This window comes from Rhinopithecus roxellana, chromosome 5 (genome assembly GCF_007565055.1).
Source record: "Rhinopithecus roxellana isolate Shanxi Qingling chromosome 5, ASM756505v1, whole genome shotgun sequence".
Lineage (NCBI taxonomy): Eukaryota > Metazoa > Chordata > Mammalia > Primates > Cercopithecidae > Rhinopithecus > Rhinopithecus roxellana.
In genome coordinates this window covers 6,731,238-6,753,778 of record NC_044553.1, presented here as the reverse complement: position 1 = coordinate 6,753,778, position 22,541 = coordinate 6,731,238, and the positions used below count along the sequence as shown (strand labels likewise).

Genomic DNA, 22,541 nt, shown 5'->3' with positions numbered 1-22,541 from the left:
CCAGCAGAAGCATCATTAGATTGAAACTATCTCTGCATAGAAGTGATCTCAGTCTCAAAGAAAAGGAAGGATATTAGTTAGTCTGTGCCTGACCAGGGAGGTAGAAGGGCTTGGAGAGTGAAAGGAAGATTCCAAAAGCAATGGCTACTAGGAAGTTTGAGACTAAAACATAGTATTTCATCAGAAACAATCTGGGTGTCTAGTCTGCTGTATTACTCAGGATTTCTTTGGTTTCAAGTGACAAAAACCCAACTGAAGCAAGCATAGGTGAAAAACAATTGTGTTGTGACTGTAACTGGGAAGGGTGGGAGTGACTCTGGGGGCTCAGCTGATTTTACCACACATCTCTCTCTAGCATATGCAACATCTTTGCATGCATTGGAAGAATACTTGGCGAACAGACAGAGGCTTTGTCCGAGAAAAAGAAAAAAGGAGGAGGGGGTCCCTTCCTGCAGTTGAGGGCAGCCTTTTGCAGGGTGAGAAGACTGGATTCCAGCTCCCACCCACTCTTCATCTAGGTGTTTTAATATGGGAGTGGGAGAAAACAGAAAGACCTATAGGTAAATGTGTGGTTAATTAGAAGCAACGTCATTTCCAAATGGTAAAATGCTATGGTTTGCCAAATATAAGATTTCCTTAAGGAAATCAGCCCCGACAGGCCTCAGTGTGCATTGTTCCCCTCCAAGGGTCCATATGTTCTTTTTTTTTTTTTTTTTTTTTTTTGAGGCGGAGTCTGTCGCCCAGGCTGGAGTGCAGTGGCTGGATCTCGGCTCACTGCAAGCTCCGCCTCCCGGGTTCACGCCATTCTCCTGCCTCAGCCTCCCGAGTAGCTGGGACTACAGGCGCCCGCCACCTCGCCCGGCTAGTTTTTTGTATTTCTTAGTAGAGACAGGGTTTCACCGTGTTAGCCAGGATGGTCTCGATCTCCTGACCTTGTGATCCACCCGCCTCGGCCTCCCAAAGTGCTGGGATTATAGGCTTGAGCCACCGCGCCCGGCCCATATGTTCTTATTGTTCAGCTCCCACTTATAAGTGAAAACATGTGGTGTTTGGTTTTCTGTTCCTGCATTAGTTTGCTGAGGATAACAGCTTCCAGCTCCATCCATGTCCCTGCAAAGGACATGATCTCATTCCTTTTTCTGGCTGCATAGTATTCCATGGTATGTATGTACCACATTTTCTTTATCCAGTCTATCATCATATGAAAACTTTTTAATTTAGAGACATCATACTATAAAATAAAATTTTGAAAGCACATTCACAGTAAAGGTGAGTTAGCATTATCTGTGTGACCTTGGGCAAATTGCTTACAGGTGTCTTCACCTGTAAAAATGAGAGTTTAGGACTAGGTAAAGTTTAAGGGGACTTCTAGCTGTATAATGCTATGAATTGGTGATCAAGTACCCTAGGGGTCAGAAGACTTCGGTTATCTTTCAGTTTCATATTTGATCTATTAGACAATATCAACAAAGGATAAGCTACTGATGCTGGTGTTGCCAGGTTGGCTTACCAGCCTGCTTGGTGCCAGGTGGGGTCCCCTTAGGTTAGTATACTCACCCTCAGAATGCCCTGTGATCACTTCTTATATTTCTAAGTACAGATTTCTAAAATACAAAGTTGAGCATGCCACCCTCTACACAGAATCCTTTAATAGCTCCCCAAAGCTTACTGGTATGGGGAAATGCCCCCAGCATGAGATACAAGATCTTACTCTACCACCCCACTCCCCACCAGTTTGCCCATAACACATGGCCTGTCCTACCAAATTGCTTGCATTCTAGGGTTCAGGACATGCTGTTTGCTTAGCAAGCATGGGTTTCCCTACTTCCTCTACTCTGCCTGGAAAACTCCTGCTGTCCTTAAAGCTCACATATGACTCCTTTATGATGCCCGCCAGCACACTGGCCTCTATAACATCTTCTGGGATTATTTATTTACATATCCCATTTGCCCAGTAAACTATACAATCCTCAAAGGCAAGAGCTGGGCCTTCCTCACCTGTGTATTCTCAGTGTCTTCTAGCTGCATATTTGGCACTTGGTACATACTCAGTACTTGTAAAATGACTGAATTAGCAAACCAATAAATTGATAGTTACAAAATGATTTTAAAGAAGAATAATCATAACAAGGTTTGGATTTTCATTTTAAAAGTTACTTTGATTTAAAATTTCTAAAGCCTAATATTGTCAAAAGAGATTATAAAGTACACTGCTAGAGCAACCTGTCCAGAAGGCAATTTGGCAATCAATGTATGATATTAAAAGTCTTAGAGGCATTATCTTAAACCCAGCAAGTCTACTTTGAATGATTTACCATAAGAAAATATTTGAATGTATGTGCAAAAACTTAGTTACAAAAGTATTTATTGTTATGGGATATTTTAAAGTATTGTTTATAAAGAAAAAATTGCCATCAACTGAAATATCCAACAATAGAGAATTAGTTAAGTAAATTATGATAAAGTTTTATGATAGAATACAGTGGACCCATTAAGAATGATGCTTATATTAATAGATAAAACACATATTGACATAGGAAAAAGTTCATGAGTGCTTGTCAAATGAAAAAAAATTATACTATAATAAAAATATATATCATTTCATTTTCATAGAATTTATATGTAGATGGGAAAAAAGTAATAAATCTGAACATTACTAGTGATTAGTTATGATTGTTATTGATATTTTTCATTTTATTTGTGCTTTTATATTTTTCATGTTTAATTTATTACTATAGTAATGTTTTAATGTTTAATTATTAAAAATAATTCTTGCCAAATCAGACTCAAAGACTTCTCATTTGAACCTGAAATGGACACTAATTTATCTTCTTATTAACATGCTTGTAACTTCTGGTACTCCCTTGGAAAGCTTTTGGAGAAGATCCAACTTCATGTTGCTACTAACACAAGCAAGTTTACACCACAAGATATGTATCCTGTTACAGTAACATGAATACATGTCAATTATAATTCCCAGTGCTTAGGTTTATGTTTTTATAATTGTCCCCAATCACAACCATTTCTTGTCTTATATAGAACTTAAAAAGCTTTGAATCTATTATTCTATAAATGATTGATCTCCCTGTGTCAAAGTTTTACAAATAACTGGTTTGGATATTTTCTCCTCATTTTTCTGCCTACCTGTGTGTTCAGCCAGACATAAGACTTCATTGATTGTTTCCTGCACAGATTTAATTACCACCAGTTCCTTCTCTGAATAACATAGTTTGTTCAAGGAACATCTCCTGGGTAATGTACATTACCGCGAGTTTTCAGTTTCTGACAATGAAATTCCAGAAATATTATCTTTTATAGATTAAAAATGATATGTTGTTTGTTGCAAATTTTTAAAGCAACACAGACATTGAAATGAAGGGCTGGGGGTGGTGGCTCACACCTGTAATCCCAGCACTTTGGGAGGCCGAGGTAGGCGGATCACTTAAGGTCAGGAATTCAAGACCAGCCTGGTCAACACGGTGAAACCCCGTCTCTACTGAAAATACAAAAATTAGCTTGGCGTTGTGGTGGGCGCCTGTAATCCTAGCTACTTAGGAGGCTGAGGCAGGAGAACTGCTTGCATCTGGGAGGCGGAGGTGGCAGTAAGCTGAGATAGCGCCACTGCATTCCAGCCTGGGTGACAAGAGCAAAACTCCATCTCAAAAAAAAAAAAAAAAAAAATTGAAATGAATAAAATCAATAGCTTTACATACTGTTCTGCATTTATTTTGTTTTTTTTATTTAGTTAAATAAATTAGTTAATTTTAGAAACAGGGTCTTGTTGCTATGCTGCTCAGGCTAAACCTTAACTCTTGGCTCAAGCGATCCTCCTGTTCCAGCCTCCTGAGTAGCTGGGACTACAGGTGTCTGCCACCACACCAGGCTGCATTTTTTAAAAATGTACTCTGAAGCTTTCTCCCTATCTGTACATATCTACCTTTATATTTTTAAAATGGCTGTATAGAATTCCATTGTATGAATATACCATGATTTCTTAGTTCAATCTCCTGTTGATAAATATTTAGATTGTTTCCAGTTATTTTCTATTACTAACCATGCTACAGTGAACAACCATTTTCATAAATATTTCTTTAGGATAAATTCCTAGTAATATATTCTTTTTTTACAAGAGTTTGGCCAGACCCCCAGCCCTTCCCATCTTTGTGATAGCCTTGTGTAGAAATGAAGTCTTGATGAATGCCAACTAGTTTGATGATCTGTGTCACAAATATTAGACAAGCAGCAGTGGAAAGAATGACTTCTGTAATTGAGAATGCTAGAAAGAGATACATGTTATTTCTTCATCATCTCAGAAGAATTTCACATTTCTGAAGAATTTCTAAAAATCGGTTTGATGTCTTCACTTTCATACAGTAGTCATTTACATTTCTCTCTGTCCAATTTTGTTATTAGGATATTAGGGTCAAAATACAGCCTCCCCTAAAAACTTGGAGAGACAGAGATTGCTCTCTGAAAGTTATTTTGTGAAATGAACACATAATGCATCAGGGCAGAGATATGTAAAGCAACCTTAAAGAGACAGAATGACTGCTACGCTTGTAAGATTTGACTGACTCTGTGTTTTATTTAATGATAAATTCTTCCTGATGTGCAGATGGATGCAGTTAAGTACTCTCAGTTTAATAGCAATAACCAGTCATATTGCCAACTTTCCCTCATCCAAATTCTTTGCTCATCATTCTGATTATAACTTGACTTTATGAAATTGTCTACAAAGAAAGCATGAGCTAGTACTCAGAATTTGGGCATGGGTGAATATGATGGCACTCTAGTTTTATATGTCAGGCTAGTTAATTTGTTTAATGTTCACTTGCCCCTTTGAAATGGATACTGTCTTGGTGTGCTGACAAAATTGAATGTCTGTGTCTGCAAGCCTGAAGACGGTAAAGGCAGCCAAGCTTTTCCAAACGAAGCACCACATTCTCTGTGTTCTGTGATGAGATGGCTGGTTTTCCCCTCAATTCTATTCTTCGCTTAATATTCTTTTCTATGTATTTTCTATATATGTTGCATTATAATCTTTAGATCTATTGTCAATGACTATAAAATATTACATTAAGTTTATTATGTCTCACCATTCCTCTCTGGTTGGATACCGAGGTCATTTTCAGTGTTTGGTTTGATAATGATTCTGGTACAAAATTTTCCTACAAATAGATTTTTCTTCTTTTGTAATTTTCCTTTAAAAGTTCTCAAAGTGGTACTCTTGACTTGTAAATTTTGCCAAATGGAACCAATTTACTTTCTCACCAAAGATATGGATTTATATATATATTTTTCCTTATAGTCGTGCTACCTTAGGTTCTATTATTAAAATATTTGATGGATGAATTCTATCAAACATATAAGGAAGAAATAATAGTAACCCTACCCAAACTCTTTCAGAAAATACGAGAAGGAACATTTCCCAAATCATTTTATGAGGCCACTATATGCTGATGCCAAAATCAGACAGACATTTCTAGAAAAGAAAATGACAGATGAGTATTACTCAAGAATTTAGGTAAAAAATCCTTAGCAAAATTATTAGCAAATCAAATCCAGCAGTATAATGTAATATAAAAGAGTGATTAATGTCTCAAAATATCAATTTTTAGACATCAAAGGCTTTCTATTATGACAGATGAAAATTTAGCTCCCTGAAATCACTATCCCCTCTACTTCCTGTTCTAATCCTCCAAAATAGTTACATTAATGTTCACTGTTCCCATTATTGTGCCTATGTAAATATTACTTATAGCTGAGCATTGTACCATACTATGGCTTCCTTTTTTACTTTTTCCTCAAATTAACACTTGTCTTATTTTAAAATGTGCTTAATACTCTTTAATCCTGTTGCTAATTCCCTCCCCTCACCATTTTTAGGTTTTTTTTTTCTCTCTCTTTCTCTTTTTTTTTTTTTTTTTTTTTTGAGACAAGGCCTCACTCTGTCACCCAGGCTGGAGTGCAGTGGCCCAATCATAGCTCACTGCAACCTCCACCTTCCAGACTCAAGAAATCCTCCCACCTCAGCCTTCTAAGTAGCTGGGACTACAGGTGCCTGCCACCATGCTTGGCTAATTTTTTGTATTTTTTGTAGAGATGGGGTATCACCATGTTGCCCAGGCTAGTCTCAAAATCCTGGGCTCAAGCAATCTGCCCACCTCAGCCTCCCAAAGTGCTGGGATTACAGGCATGAGCCACTCACTGCGCCCCACCCTCACTCATTTTAATAGCCTCTCAATGTACATTTTCACAGGATAGTTATATCAGGTAATCCATCAGTTCCATTTTTTTCTTGGTAATGTCTGGCCTTTAAGCCCCCTTCTCCTTCTGTCTGGCTTGTTGTACTCAAGACCTGCTGTCCAGCTGGGTCCCTTGGATTTCCCTTTGCCATCGTCCTTGTAATTCCTGCTGCATTTCTCTGTGGTCAGATTCATTACTTCCTGGATTTCTTGTCTTCCTGTTTCTGGGTTTACTTGCTTATTTTGACCAAGTACATCCATCTCTAACTGGTTTAAAAATGATACAATCACACAGAAATCTAGACTCCAGGGATTTCAAATGATACCACCCCTCTCCCCCCGGCCCACACCCTTCCTTAGAATCAAGCAGTTGGGAGCCCTTTATGTTCCTGAGGGGTGAAATAAAATTCCCAAAGCAGGCAGGAAGAATGCCACGAGGTCACACCAGTGGAGATCTCAGCAGTGTGTCTGTTCTCCATATCTTCCCACTAGCAAAAGATGGATTCCATTCCACCCTCCCCAGAAGGAGTGCCTCTGGGGAGCTGGGCAACAGCCCAGTGGCCTCTGGACGGGCAACTGGAGCTCTCAACAACGCAACTGAACTGAAGACCTCAAGGAAGACCACCTGACTACCTATGGAAGTGCCTTCTTGAGCCCCTTCCATCTTGGTGTGGGACAGAAAGGAAAAGGAGGATCCTTGCCTTGATTTTCTCATACCTTGTCCAGACTCTCATATCTAGGTCTGGGGAGCTGACATCTTCAGGAGTTTAAAGTCCACCAGACCAGGCCCAGCTGACTGGGAGTCCAAAAGGCCCGAGCTGGATCCTGTCCCACTCCCTTGGAGCACTATTTACTAGGAAGGAAAGCTGGGGATATACATGGCTCATCTAAAGTTCAATCACCTAATCCCATGGCAGAGAAGAACCAGGCCCAGGAGAACAGCTCATGCCCCTTCTTCTCTCATAAGTTAAGGTTGAGCTTATGTATGATTGCTCTGAAAGGAGAGCTTGCTTTTGAGCTAGAAGAGCTATTAAAGGGAGTAAAGAATGAGAGGGAATTGAGCCCCTTCTCTTCATGCCTGTTCTAGCCCTTCCCCACTCTGCCCTAGAGCTCAGCCACAACCACTATTTACCACCAATGTGGAAACAAATACCTTAAGATGGAATGAGTTCCCTAGCCTTGCTAGCACAAGCTACAATTTTAAGAACATCTTCCTTAGGCCAGGCATAGTGGCTCATGTCTATAATCCCAGGGTTTTGGGAGGCCAAGGCAGGAGAATCACTTGAATCCAGGAGTTCAAGACCAGCCTGGGCAACACAGTAAGACCCCCATCTCTACAAAAGTTTAAAAAGTATTGGCCAAGTGCAGTGGCTCACGCCTGAAATCCCAGCACTTTGGGAGGCTGAGACGGGCAGATCACCTGAGGTTTGAGACCAACCTGGCCAACCATGGCCAACATGGTGAAACCCCATCTCTACTAAAAATACAAAAATTAGCTGGGTATGTGGACATATGCCTGTAATCTGAGCTACTCGGGTGGCTGAGGCAGGAGAATTGCTTGAACTCAGGAGGTGAAAGTTGCAGTGAGCCAAGACAGCACCACTGCACTCCAGCCTGGGTGACAGATGGAGACAACGTCTCAAAACACCAAAAAAACAAAACAACAACAACAACAACAAAAAGACGAGAGAAGAACAAAGGACATCAAAACATCTGCCTAAGCCTGAAGGGTAGAGCTAGTCACCCAGACTCTTCCAGAGCTGTTAAGTCTGTTGAATATATTCATATTTATTTGAGGTGGCATGAGGCAGAGGGCATGGCAATGACATCCCTCACTGTGCCTGACTCTTGTGTCACGCTGTCCTGTCCAGATGGGTTGCTTTTGCCACCTGGAGTGCAGTTATCCTGTCATCTCCCTCTGCCATCCTCCCAGAGACTCCTGCTGCTTCCTTCCTGCATTGGGTCTCCATCCCATATAATCTTCTTTGTAATGGACTGCTCATTTTTGGTGGACTGCATCCATGAGGGGCTTCTTGAGAAAGAATAGATGAGAGGTACAGGAAGAAATAAGAAGTTGAGACCTTGCCCTTGCATGCTTTATTCCATCCTCACACTGGATTGGTATTTTGTTTGGGTATAGGCTTGTTTGTTGGTTTTTGGTTGAAGATAATGTTCCTTCAAAATTTTGAAGTCATTATTTTAGTGTCTTCTATCTTCTAGTGCCAAGAAGCCTGATGCCATTCTATTTTCTGAATGAAGTCCTGTTTTTTTTTCCTCTTTTGAAGTCCTGTTTCTTTTTCCAGAAACTTGTAGGAGCTTCTCTTTGTGCTCAGTGTTCTTGATTATGAAACTCATGAGTGGGTCTTGATTTTCATCCATTATCCTGGCACTTGCTGGGCCTTTTCTGCCTCAGAAAAAATTTTTTGAATTGTTTTATTATTGACTTCCTGTTCATTGTTTTACCTATTTTCTTTTTCTCAACCCTCTATTATTTGGGTATGGACTCTTAAACTGGTCCTCTCATTTTCTCGTAGTATCATGTTCTTATTTCATGGATACAACAGCTTTCATTTTCTCTCTGAGGATATTAATGGTATTTTTAAAAGTTCTCTTCACCCTCCATAATTTCTGTTTCTTTTAAGTTGCTTTTTTTGTTTGTTCTGGTCTTCCACTTTCTTACTAGAGGCTTATCTTGGGCATCATATAATCTCTGGTTGTATGCTCATAGTTTAGAATAAGGAACTACTGGAAGCTTTGAGCTTCACTATGGTTTTCTAGCTGGGCCATTTGCTGGCGGAACTCCAGTGTCAGAATCTTCAGATCTTTCTCTCTGAGCTTCTCCCAAAGAAGTCTTTAAATATTGTGCCTGGAGAGTGAAGTCTGCCTGCCGGATTTCTCAGAGTCCAGCGAGGGAAGAGGGATGGGGAATCTCAGCATTCAGCATTTTGCATGTGTACAGTCCTTTAATCCCATTTTCAGAACAGTATCCACATTTTCAGAACAGTATCCACAATCTCACATATGCCAAATGTCCTCTGCTTTATCCTCTCCAGAAACAAAGCTCCAGCCTTCTGCCTGGTAGTGGAGAGTGTTTCCCTATGGGCAAATAATGGAAGAGGGGATCTAGGGATTTAATTATTTCCTAAACAGTTTTTTCCATACTCCTTAGCTCCTCGTTCCATAGAGACCTTGGCTGCTGCTTCCTGAGCCTTTTGAGGATTCTTTCTGGATAAATTGGTTGGTTCTCCACCTTCCCTCTCCTGGCTTAGATTTTCGCTTTCTATGATTGTTAAGTTAATTATCTTTCATTCAGTTGCTTTCTGGATTCCACATTGTGTTGCTGTTATCTCTTCTCCTGTCATCTCTGACCTTGTGAGGTTTTGTCTTTAAAAGTCTTCAGCGTGGTTCTAGTCAGGTTTCGGGATGGAACGAAATTAACTGGGCTTGCTCAGTCCATCACCTTAATTCAGAGGTCCTTTGACGCACTTTCTTCAGTTGGTTCTGTGACACGGTATTCTCCTGAGTGTTGTCTTATTCACTTGATGCTCTCAACTCAGGTGCCCTTGTGGGGTCCCCTTCCTCTTTCTGCCCTCTCTGTAGTGAAGGGTCACAGCTTCCTTCCGAGCTCCTCCTCTTTAGCTGAATTCACCCTTAATTGGCTTCATTCAGTCCTAGGCCCCAAATACCACCCATATGCTATGCTTCTCAAACTCACATTTCCAGCCCGACCCTCCTTCTGAATGTAGAATCGCTGACTCAGAGTCTTCCCTTGGGTGTCCAGTAAGCATTCCCTTCCCCCAAACCAGTTTCTCCTCCAGTGTTCTCCTGAGTAGAAGGCACTACCGTGTACCAGTTACTCAAGCTAAAAACCTGATGTCATTCCTTGATTCTTCTCTTTCTCCCACATCCAATCCCTCAGAAAATCCTGGAAGCTCTATTTTAAAAATATAGCCCCAATCTGGCCACTTCTCACCACCTTAACCACTATTTTAGATGTTCCCTTAACCAGAGAAGCTTTCTGGGCCACCCTATATAAGGTGGTCCACCCCTTCTAGCACAGCACTCTCACGCTGTCTCTCTCTCTCTCTCTTTCTGTCTCTCAATCCAACACCACAGAACATATTCTATCTATTTTTTTTTTTTGTCTTTTTATAGTTGTAACTCTCTTCTCCAACAGTGAAAACCTGGCCCGTCTTATTATCTGAGTGTTTCAGCTAAAAGGGATCTCAGAGGCTGAGGCCTCTGCATTCCAGAAAAGAAACTGAATAAAGAGTCAAGTGAGTACCCAATTCAAGATGATGCTAAGTAGTTTGTACAGAGCTTTTACATTTGAGAATTTTGTAACTCTGGGGATTAAATGTGCTGGGGATTAGAGGAGCAATAATGATATGCAACTATAACTTACTTTTATATGCTCCTTTTATATAATTTATCTGGGGAAATGTTTGTAGGAACTAAAGTTGCCTGGTACTGGTAACCCTATATTAATACTTAATTTGCAGGAGGGGCATGGTGGCTTATGCTTGTAATTCCAGCACTTTGGGAGGCTGAGGCGGGCGGATCACTTGAGGTCAGGAGTTTGAAACCAGCCTGGCCAACATGGTGAAACTCCGTCTTTACTAAAAATACAAAAATTAGCCAGGCGTGGTAGCACACGCCTGTAATCCCAGCTACTCGGAGGCTGAGACAGGAGAATTGCTTGAACCTGGAAGGTAGAGGTTGCAGTGAGCTGAGATTGCACCACTGCACTTCAGCCTGGGCGACAGAGCAAGACTCTGTCTCAAAAAAACAAAACAAAACAAACACCCAAAAACCTAATTTATTGAATAATCAAGATATATTCCATTTTTCTGGATAAAATGTAGAGGCTACTTGGAAGGCTGAGGTGGGAGGATCCCTTAAGTCCAGGAGTCCAAAGTTCAGTGAGCTATGATAGCACCACTGCCTCCAGCCTGGGCAGCAGAGCAAGACCCTGTCTCTAAAAAAAAGTAAAAAGTGGAGGCTAATGTCTCATCTTAGTTGCATTTTTCTAAGCCTTTTTTCTCGACAGTGACTTTTTCTAGTGTCTATGCCTATATGCTGCTCAAACAAGGAAAAGAGAATTTGGAGAGAAGCAACTTCAAGCCCAGGGACACAACCCTGGTCCAGCAATGTCCCGACTAGCCTTCCTGGAAATGGCCTCTTCCTTTCCTTCATGTGATCCCACTCTTTGCTCAAATACCCCCTGATCTGCCTGAAAGGATTTCCTGAACTTCTGGCCTGTGACAACAGTGGCCTTGTAGCTTCTCTCAGAGGCTGGAAGTGACTTTTTGTGGTCCCATTAACACAGCTACTCAAGAATTTCCTCCCTGATTTACTTATTCGTTTTGGCTGAGGACCACAGCAACACTGTGGAATGTTTGATTTATCAAAACAGTAAGTCCAGCCAGAGGGTTGGGGTCTCAGAAAATAAATGCACTCTCTCTGTGGTGCATTTCTTACACTCCGTGCCTTGGTTTGTTGTTGTTGTTTTAAATGCTTCCAGGCGACGTGCCTCTTTCTAATTCACAAGAAGTACCTGCTGGGACTACTGATTGCCCTGGTAATATAAGATGTGAGTCAGGGAAGAAGTACTGGGAGCAGTGGCTTGGAGTTTAGCTGCTGTGATGGAGAAGAGAGTAGAAAGATGTAAGTGGGGTGCAGCTGGCTGCCATGGCAGCATGGGGAAAGAACCAGGATGCCTCGGGTTATTAGATTATTATTAACATTTGTTACATGGTTTGCAATGTAAAGCTCTTCGCTATAATCAGTAAAGTCTTCATTATCTAAACAAACAAACAAACAACAGCAATGTTGCTCTGAGAGACCATGTGCCCACACATGGAAGATGAGTCCTGCTTCAAGGCTGTCAGTTTGGGGCAACTTGAGAAAATAAACAGCATCTTTTGTGCTGAATAGTAACTAACTTTATATCAACAAAAAATTCCCTGTAGAAATGGAGCTCAAGTTACCAGGCAGTTTCCTAGTGGTGTCACAGATGTTTGAGATAGGTGGTTATAAATACTTGTTGAAATCCCTTGTAGGTTTTCATATCCTTACCTATAGAAGTAGATGTTTGCATTTTTGTTAACCTGTTGTCCCTAGAATTCAGCGGTGTGCTGGTCACATATTTTTACATTTTGGGCTCATAGAATGACTGTTTGATGAGTAAGATGACTATGTGTCACCTAGGGTTTTTCACTACTAAAGCCTATCTTGGTTTATTTTTTCTTTTCTTGAGCTGAATTCCATAGCTACACTAAAGAATGTGTTTGTGCTGCTTTGTTTTTATTAGGGTACCAGAACATCTCGTGAAGAGCATAACTTGGCAGACACTGCAAGCTGTCAATTTTTGCCATAAACACAATGTAAGTCTCATAATCTCTTTTGAAAAGCGAGAAGGCTCCCCTTAAGCTGAGGTGGAGTCTTGTACAAAGTTTATATCACACTTTTGTGGGTAAAATTTTTTACCCAAATCTTCATAAGCCTGGTTGGGTAAGTAGAGGCTAAAAATGCCAACCTAGCTATTCCTTCTTGCTCAGTTTATACAAAACATGCATTTTTATGGTTTTAAGAAACTAGTGCCAGGCATGGTGGCTGCTGCATGTAATCCCAGCACTTTGGGAGGCCAAGGTAGGCAGATCACTTGAGCCCAGGAGTTCGAGACCAACCTGGACAACATGGCAAAACCCTGTCTCTACAAAAAATAAAAAAAATTAACTGGGCGCGGTGGTGTGTGCCTGTGGTCCCAGTCACTCAGGAGGCTGAGGTGGGAGGATTGCTTGAGCTGGGGAAGTGGAGGCTGCAGTGAGTCAAGATCACACCACTGCACTCCAACCTGGATGACAGAATGAGACCCTGTCTCAAAACACACACACACACACACACACACACACACACACCACCCAAAAAATTATTCATATATTTATACTGCTTAGAAACTACTCAGATTTAAGGTAGAACCCCATTCACTTGGAGGCTATGTGATCTTGTACTCCCAAAAGGCTGTGAAATTGGGGGAAACCCCAGGTGATTCATGCCTGCTTGGCTGCAGTATGCCAGTTGCAGTAGGTGGAACCCCAAACCCAGTGCAAAGTGCTAGTGTCTGCTTTGGTGAGATAAGAGTGTTGAGTCTGGAACCAAGCAACCCATTGAAAGCTTGTGACACTCCTGGCCATAGGTGGCTGGTAGAGGCACAGTAGACTATCACCCAGGTGACGTGACTTCACAGAGGCTGGGAAGCCTGCTGCTCCATCCAATACAACACTGCCCACTGCCTGTGCATAGAAACCAGATTTCAAAGTTAGAGCTTCATTTTGACCATGAGTGCAATTTCACTGCAATATTTTATCCTACTCAACTGCCAGGGTCAATTTAGGTGATAGGGCTAAATCTCCTTCTTTATATTGTTCCAGATGATTTTTCCTGATGCTGCATTCCTGGAAGGAGGAAGTATGAGAGTAGACAGCACTTCTCCCTGAGGAGCCTCCAACTAGCTAAAGCTATAATCCTTGTCATACACGGGAGAGTAGACACCCATATTGTTAGTTACTGTGACTTAGCACTCTCTCGAGAGCAGGTTTTAGGATTGGGGAGCAAGAGAGACTGCACTAAGACCCTGGTAAGGCAGATCTGGGATGCTAAAAACAAATATAATGCATACCACAGTTCCCTGGAGAGCCCCAGACGCCCTGTTTGGCTCCATGTGCTGATGGGGGTGGGTGCAGAAACTTGTAAAGAATTCCCAGAACAGAATAGGAGCACATACTTGCTTACAAGTACTTCTGACCATATGTCATCATGATATTCATGGTGTACCCATTTATAGCAGTATGTGAAGCCAGTGGTAAAAGAATAGAGATCTCAGGGATGTTAATTGCTAAGAACCAGATAGATTGTAATAAAATCCCAAAGTTGTTTTATTTCAACCCAAATTTTCCAGAATAATAAATACCCATGGGCAAACATTGACACTGATCTCTCACCCTGAAGGTCGTTTGGAGTGAGAACTGGTCATGCCCAAGAAGAACCCCAGTCCTCTCCAGATTCTTAAGAATAACCCCAGGGTTTCAGGCTGCAGGCCAAAGAGGGTCTCTCGGGTTGCAGAATGATCTAGCATTCTCCTCCTGAGAGGAAAACACTTGGGAAAGAGGAAGATTATTAGGGACCCTGAGCAGTATTTTGACCCAACTTAAAAAAAAAAAAAAAAAAAAAAAAGGAATTGTTAATTAGGTTGTCGATTTGTTCTTTACCAAAGAAATTGTCATGTAATGAGAAAATCATGTGAAGATTCTCAAACGTTCTTCTCTCTAATATCACCCCGTTAAAGAATGTTGGCTGTGGGCTGGAAACCACAGGTGATTTGAGTCTAAATTCTGGAGGGGGGGCCACATCCTGAGGGGTGGCTGCAGCTCTCAGAGCACTTGTGTGTGGGACAGAGCTGACATCTAGCGACTCTCCCCAGAGGGTGAAGGGCTGCTGCCTACTCTTGTTTATCTTGTCGGGATGAATGTCAGAGCTGGAAGGGAGATCTCTTGGCAAGCTGTGGTTGCCGCCCTTCGCTTCCCAGCTTATCTCAGCAGGCTCAGGGCTTGTCCTGTTTACGAGGCCAACTGTATTCTGTTCACAGTTAAACAACTGAATTGTGAATTCTGCTTATGCACCAATGTGCAGCTCCTGCAACCGTGATGCAGCCTCACCCGGACCTTTCAACATTTTCCCTTTCACCTAGAACTGTTAATTTAAATACAGGACACCCAGTTACATTTGAATTTCAGATAAACAAGCATAACTTTTTAGCATAAGTACATCCCAAGTGCTTCACGGTATGTATTATACTAAAAATTATTTGTTTATCTGAAATTCAGATGTAACTGGGTGTCCTGTATTTTTCTTTGCTAAGACTGGCTCCCCTACTTTCATTTTCCTTTCACCCTTCTTGGTTCTTTTGGGCCTTTTAGGAATTTGGGATGATTCAGGCTGTGACAGGCTTGGTACTAGATTTATTTTAGGCTGCTCTTTTGCTGTTGTCCAGTAGGCCAAGGAGAGATTTAAATGATTTATGCAATATTTGCTAAATAGTCATGTGTTTCATTTATCTCATATATAGTTCAGCCTTAATATTGTTTTTGTTTTGATTTGTTACACTAGTGCATACATAGAGATGTGAAGCCAGAAAATATCCTCATCACAAAACATTCCGTGATTAAGCTTTGTGACTTTGGATTTGCTCGGCTTTTGAGTGAGTATTGACATTTTCTTTTGTTAAGTATAAAAGATGGAAAAGTTCTTGATACAATAAAGGATCTAAATGCTCTAGAAGTATACAAGCTAGTACTTGTATATTTAGGGCATAAGCATGCTATAAATTATCATTTTGTAATTACTGAAAACGTGTAGATACATACAGTGGTTTACATATGTATGCTATCCATAAATTATACCACAGTAAAGTGGTTATTAAAAAGTATCTTACCTCCCTGATTTCTACCATTTCTTGCTAAAATAATACTTTTCAGAAGTGCTACTTTAGAATAGCGGCTTTCAACCTTGGAGGCAGATTAGAATCACCTAGGGGAACTTTTTTTTTTTTTGATACAGGGTCTCCCTCTGTTGCCCAGGCTGGAGTACAGTGGCACAGTTCACAGCCCACCACAGCCTCGACCTCCCCAGTTCAGGTGATCCTCCCACCTCAGCCTCCTGAGTAGCTGGGACTACAGGCATGAGCCACCACACCTAGCTAAGTTTTGAATTTTTTTTGTAGAGACAGGATTTTACCATGTTGCCCAGGCTGGTCTTGAACTCCTGGGCCCAAGCAATCCACCTACCTCGGCCTCCCAAAGTGCTGGGATTATAAGCGTGAGCTGCCGTGCCCAGGGAACTTTAAATTCTATGCCCAATAACCCCCCAGACCCTCCCGAGGGATTCTGTTTTAACTGGACTGAAGTGTGGCTTGAGCATCAGTAATTTAAAAATATATATATTTAAGTGATTTGAATGTGCAACTAGAATTGAGAACCAGCGATATAGAATAAGGCCACAAGATTGGGCGCAGGCTTGACTTCTGAGATCTCCCTCTCCCAGTTTTGATACCAGCCTTCCGCTGCTCTTTGTTTTCCATGTTCCATCACTGGCCAGCTGGACCGAGTGACTACTATACAGACTACGTGGCTACCAGGTGGTACCGCTCCCCTGAGCTGCTGGTGGGGGACAGGCAGTACGGCCCCCCAGTGGATGTCTGGGCAATTGGCTGTGTCTTTGCTGAGCTGCTGTCAGGAGTGCCTCTGTGGCCAGGAAAATCGGATGTGGATCAACTCTATCTGATTAGGAAGACCTTGGGTAAGTGGTGTTTTCGTCCTGCCTTTTGGAAAACTGGGTATTTCCCCAGGTTGGGGCAGGGCAGAGCCAAGTTCCCTGTCTCACCTAATGCCCTTTAAAGCATTAGTTAGGAAAGAGGAAAACTCAAAGCCTCATTTAATGACTCCATTAATGGTGGCCATATTTGTTTTAATTAAAATAGTTAACAATTATTGAGTACTTACTCATTGTCCAAAAAAACCCAAGATTCTTGAGCAGTTTGGATCAAGTTAAAATGTTAATAATGGCAATAACAACAATAAAAACTCACATTTCTGTAAGGGCTTAGCAGTTTACAGAATGCTTTGATGGTTTACCTCATTTACGACGATTTGTGTAATTCATTTGGATGTCCTTAACCCCAGCCTGCCTGACTAGTTTGGATTATTCAGACTCTACGGAGGATGATTCCCAGCCTTCTAAGTGTCAGGAGGAAGGCTAGTGCTAATGTCACACAGCCTGTCTTGCTTTCCCGCCCCAGTGCCCTTTCCTTTCTCTCTAACCTCGGAGGCGGAGGGGAAGGGCAGGGGAGGAGAAGGGAGGGAAGGTGAGAGGAAAAAAAAAACAAACCGTCAGTACTGATTGCCCTCTTCCAAAGTCAGGGAGTTTAGACATAAACTCCCCTGACTCCCCTGAGTATCCCAGTTTAAAGTAAACTTTTCCTCCTCTAAACTCTTGTAGCAACTGCCATCACCATGCCTTCCCTTGTAATCTTATCTTCCCAAAGATACTGTAAACTTCCTGATGGTGAGATCATGTCTTATATTTCTACTTACCCTCCACCAGTGTCTGCACATTGTAGGCAATAAATGTTTGTTGATAGCTTGACTTTGTCGAGTGACAAGGAAGGTGCTCTGTAGGCCTTCCAGGGGCACTCAGCCTTTCTTGGCTGTGTTTCCTCTAGTGCTTTTAGGACAGCCTTCCCATGTCACCCCTCTGGCACTGGAGGAAGAAGGTTATTAAGGTACAAGGAATTGTGCTCATGATGCAGCTCACTGAGGTCTGGGGCAAGGCATTAGAGGGTGTGCTTTTTGGTTGCTCACCCAAAATGAGGTGAGGCAGCAGTTTTTGCATTTGAGTGCGGGGTAAATTTCTAGGATGCATCAGTAATTAGATAATTTGATACCCCAGAGTTGGAACTCTCACAGTTCCCTGGGAAATGGGTCTGGTTGTGCCCCAGGAGAACACTTTGAGTATCTCTCTATATTCTCTGAACAAAATCCCTCTTCAAGTATAATATAGAATTTTACATAAAGGCGATTTTAGCTGATGTGACAGAAATGTGGGCAGGAGGAGCTTCCTAGAGTCCCCTGAAATATAGAAATACTCTTTTTGTTTCATGGTGTCACATTGTAAGTGCTTCTAAACAGTAGATGAAATGGCACTTCCAAGTGATCGCTAATTGGTGAAATAAGAAAAGATGGTCCCAAATGTGAAAATGCATTTCTTCTAGCTAGAAAATCCATGATTTCTTCCCTCCTTCCCTTCCCCTCCCCTCCCTCCCTCCCTTCCTTCCTGCCTTCCTTTCTTCCCTCTCTTCCCTCAAGTATTTATTGAGTGCTTGCTGTATGTTAGACAGTTATAAGTGCTAGGGCAATAACATTTTATATTGACCTATCGGGATTCAGTTAGTATGATTTTGATTTGTGGTTGTTGCCCTTTTGCTGTTTTTTAAAAGGCATTATTTTATTTGTGTGTATGTGCTTCTGAGTTGTTTGGTTTGGGTTCCTTCAGGACACTGTAGGCTCTGAGAACAAGAACCTGAGAGCAAGAAGCTGTAGCCCTCAGTTTCTGTTGCTTGCCTCCTCTGTGCCTAACACAGGGTGCTGTCCACCGTAGGGATTGATACAGGTTGCTGTGGGTTGCCTGAATGCCTCTCCTTCTGATTGCCCGAGAACACTGCAGTGTCCATAGACATGGGCAAGACCAACACAGCATTGATGGGAGAAAACCATAGATCAGTGTTTGCTAACCAATTTCACTTACCTTTTTTTTTTCTTGTCCAAAGGGGATCTCATTCCTAGGCACCAGCAAGTGTTTAGCACGAATCAGTACTTCAGTGGAGTGAAAATTCCAGACCCTGAAGATATGGTGAGTGACGCATTTTGGAGAGAGCTCTGTAGGCCAGGCTAGCTAGGCTTTGGTCGTTAGTCACCTCCCTGAGCCCCATGGCTCACCCTGCATTGGAGGTCAGTCTAAGAGAGAAAAAGAAAATTGGAGCAAATTGGCTAGCGAGACTTTAGCCTTAATGCTAATTTAGAGGCTGTTGATAACAGAGTCCAGCCAGCCTGTTGCACAGGAATGCAGAGCTGCCTGCCGGAGTCACACCTGTCCTTTATCATTTTTTAGCAGTTGAACCTAGGTAGCTGAGAGCCAACCAACTTTTAGACCTAGACCTATCCAGATAAAGTTAACTAGTTTTTCCCCAGCATTGTCCAAATTCCCTACTCTACTATGCCTATGGTCTCCAGACCATGGGAAAAATCATAATGAACTTAACTTGGATTGGGCACAATGGTTCACGCCTGTAATCCTGGCACTTTGGGGAGGCCGAGATGGGCTGATCACCTGAGGTCAGGAGTTCCAGACCAGCCTGGCCAACATGGTGAAACCCTGTCTCTACTAAAATTACAAAAATTAGTCGGGCATGGTGGCACATGCCTGTAATCCCAGCTACTCAGGAGGCTGAGGCAGAACTGCTTGAGCCCAGGAGATGGAGGTTGCAGTGAGCCGATACCACACCACTGTACGCCATCCTGGGCGACAGAGCAAGACTCTGTCCAAAAAAAAAAAAAAACAACAACAACTTCCTTAGCCAGTCTTACTCTGGTGCTTGCCCTTTATGGCCAACCCAAATGGGGGAAGCCCATTTTTTAAGAACAGAAAAATTTGAAATGTTTACATCCCTAATCCACTTCCAACAATTTATTCCTGTGAAACCGTTATCCAAGAGCATAAAGATGTGGCATTATTTAATAGAAATTATTTCCTTTGGTATGCTATCAGTAGGGGTTAAGTATGGTACATCCTTACAACAGAAATACCTCATCAGGCCAGGTGTGCTCATGCCTGTAATCCCAGAATTTTGGGAGCCTGAGGCAGGTGGATCAGGGGCTCGAGACCAGCATGGGCAACACAGCAAAACTGTCTCTACTAAAAATACAAAAAGTTGGCCCAGCATGGTGGCACGCACCTGTAGTCTCAGCTACTCAGGAGGCTGAGGTGAGAGGATCACCTGAGCTCAGGAAGTTGAGGCTGCAGTGACCTGAGATTGCTGCACTCTAGCCTGGGCGACAGGAGTAAGACCCTGTCTCCAAAAAAAAAAAAAAAAGAAAAAAAAAAAGAAAGAAAAAAATACCATATAGAGTCAGGTGCGGTGGCCCACACCTATAGTTCTAGCGACCCAGGAGACAACTGAGGTGAAAGATGCTTGAGTGCAGGAGGTCAAGACCAGCCTGGGCAACATAGCAAGACCCTGTCTCTACAAAATATTTTTAAAACTAACTGGAGTTGGTGGCACATGCCTATAGCTCCAGCTACTTGGGAGGCTGAGGCAGGAGAATCACTTGAGCCCAGAAGTTTGAGGTTACCGTAAACTATGATCATGCCACTGCACTCCAACCTGGGTGACAGAGAAAAACTCTGTCTGTAAAAGTAAGTAATATCATGCAGTGAAAAAAAAAAAAAAAAAGACAGAAAACAGTGTAGGCTGGGCATGGTGGTTCATGCCTGTAATCCCAGCACTTTGGGAGGCCAAGACAGGTAGATCGCTTGAGCCCAGGAGTTCAAGACCAGCCTGGGCAACATGATGAAACCCCATCTCTACTAAAAATACAAAAATTAGCCTGGCACGGTGGCACACATCTGTAGTCCCAGCTACTTGGGAGGCTGAGGTGGGAAGATGGCTTGACCTTGGGAGGTGGAGGTTGCAGTGAGCCGAGGTCATGTCACTGTACTCCAGCCTGGGCAACAGGGCCAGATTCTGTCTCAAAACAAAAACAAAAACAAAACAAACAAAAAAACAGTATGAGTAATTCGACCAAGTTTTAATAAATATGTAATATGTACACAATGCATATATATATATATATTTACATATATAAATACAAAATAATATGATATCATCTGGGAAATCACAAGCTCTTTTTTGATATCTGTGAAATAAATGGCTACAAGGATATATATCAAAATACTAACAGCAGGTATCTCTTTTGGGTGGGATTTTGGGGTAACTTTATGATTTTTTATATTTTTGAATGTCTTCTAATGAGTCTGTATTGCAATCAAAAACATTTCAGAGCATAATTAAGGTTTGTGAAATCTTGAGTTTCCACTGTCTGAGGAAGGTATCTTAAAAATGAAACTAACTCTCCAGTTGCTCGCTAAACCCTTCAGTTTCCAGATGTAAGTTCTGTCTCTACCACTTGTGTTTTGTTTGTTCCCTAACCTCTTGGCTTGTCCCACAGTGAAGGTTTCTGCATCTCCATTGCCTCTTCCTCCTGCAGCACTAGCATTCAAAGTGGGTCTTGCTGGGACGGAGGGGCAGGAATGACACCTGACATATGGGAGGTGACCCATCTGGCTTCCTTGTGATCTGGACATTCCCAGTTCTGCACTAAATATCCCTAGTGATTTCCTGTTCGCTTGTCTGTTGGTGAAGCCTCAGAAATAACCCAGGTTTCATAAATGTAGAAAGCTTCCCATGGTTTCCCAGACATTGTCCTGCAGATTTCCTGTTGACAGAAACACAGGAAGAAGCAGTGCGGGGGCTGCACTGGTTGAACATCTGTGCCCCAGTCCCTCTGCCTGTCAGTAATCCTGACAGAGGGAGGCCTGCCTGCTTCTGGGGCTGGGAAACTAGCTCAGCCGGCAGGATGGGCTCCAGCGTATCACAGGCAACTAGTCAGCCTCATCCAGACATTGTTGCTGGGACAGCAGAGCTCGATGATGTAGCAATGGCACGTCAATCCCCAGTGATGCTCAGATTCAACCGACAGAAAGAACAAGAGAATTGAAGCTATGGAGCATGAGTGGGAGTATGGGGGTGCAACAGGGAATACTGTCAAGGGCTAATACAAATCTACTTTAGAATTTTTTTTTCTCCTGTTGAACATAGGGAACTAAAACAGAGACTCTTCTCTCCTACTCTTATCAATGTGTACAATCCAGAATTGGTTATTGGGAGCTGGTTCCCTGTCCAAAATAATACTGTACTGTGAAGGTTGGCCACAGCACCAGGACTGTGTTTGATTAGATGAGCCTGGCCAGTCACTCCAGCCGGCAGCTCACACACTGCCACTTTTATACACACAATGCACTGCAGTCATTTATTTTGCTCAGCTTGGCTGGCTCTTATTTTCTCAGCCTCTCTGCTCAATTAGCCTTTGTCAGTGGTACCTCTCTTTAACTGGCCTGTTTGTCTGCCTGACATTCGGCATTCCTCCCATTTATAGTGTTATTCCTGATTGTCTCCAGCACATGACTGGAGCAAAATAGCCTTACATGGCCAAAAGGAGACTGATGAATGCCCCACAGGAGACTCTTTAAACAGTAGGCTGATAAGGGAAGCAGCAGGCTCTAGTGGGAGATGACGGTGTTTATACCAGAAAATCAAGAAGCATCTGTTCACCTGGGTAGGGGAAAAACATCTATTTTACAGCTCCCTTTATATAATTAGAGCTGCCTTTTTTTTTTTTTTTTTTTTTAAGGCAGGGTCTTGCTCTGTCGCCCGTGCTGGAGTGCTGTGGCACATTTATGGCTTACTGCAGCCTCAATCTCCCAAACTCACACCATCCTCCCACCTCAGCCTCTCAAGTAGCTGGGACTACAGGAGCACACCATCACCCCTGGCTAGTTTGTTGGTACATTTTTTTTTTTTATAGAGACAGGGTTTCATGTTGCCCAGGCTGGTCTCAAATTCCT

At 42.3% G+C, this 22,541-nt stretch overlaps 1 protein-coding gene across 1 annotated transcript in view; it reads left to right on the top strand.

Annotated features, from left to right (window-relative positions):
- The window catches only part of CDKL1 (cyclin dependent kinase like 1), a 66,069-nt gene that overhangs the window by 37,708 nt on the left and 5,820 nt on the right, over positions 1-22,541 (top strand). Inside the window, exons 3-6 of the mRNA XM_010389479.2 lie at positions 12,559-12,631; positions 15,414-15,504; positions 16,401-16,601; positions 18,628-18,710. Coding sequence (XP_010387781.1) covers positions 12,559-12,631; positions 15,414-15,504; positions 16,401-16,601; positions 18,628-18,710 — 448 coding nt within the window. The remainder of the gene's footprint in view (positions 1-12,558; positions 12,632-15,413; positions 15,505-16,400; positions 16,602-18,627; positions 18,711-22,541) is intronic.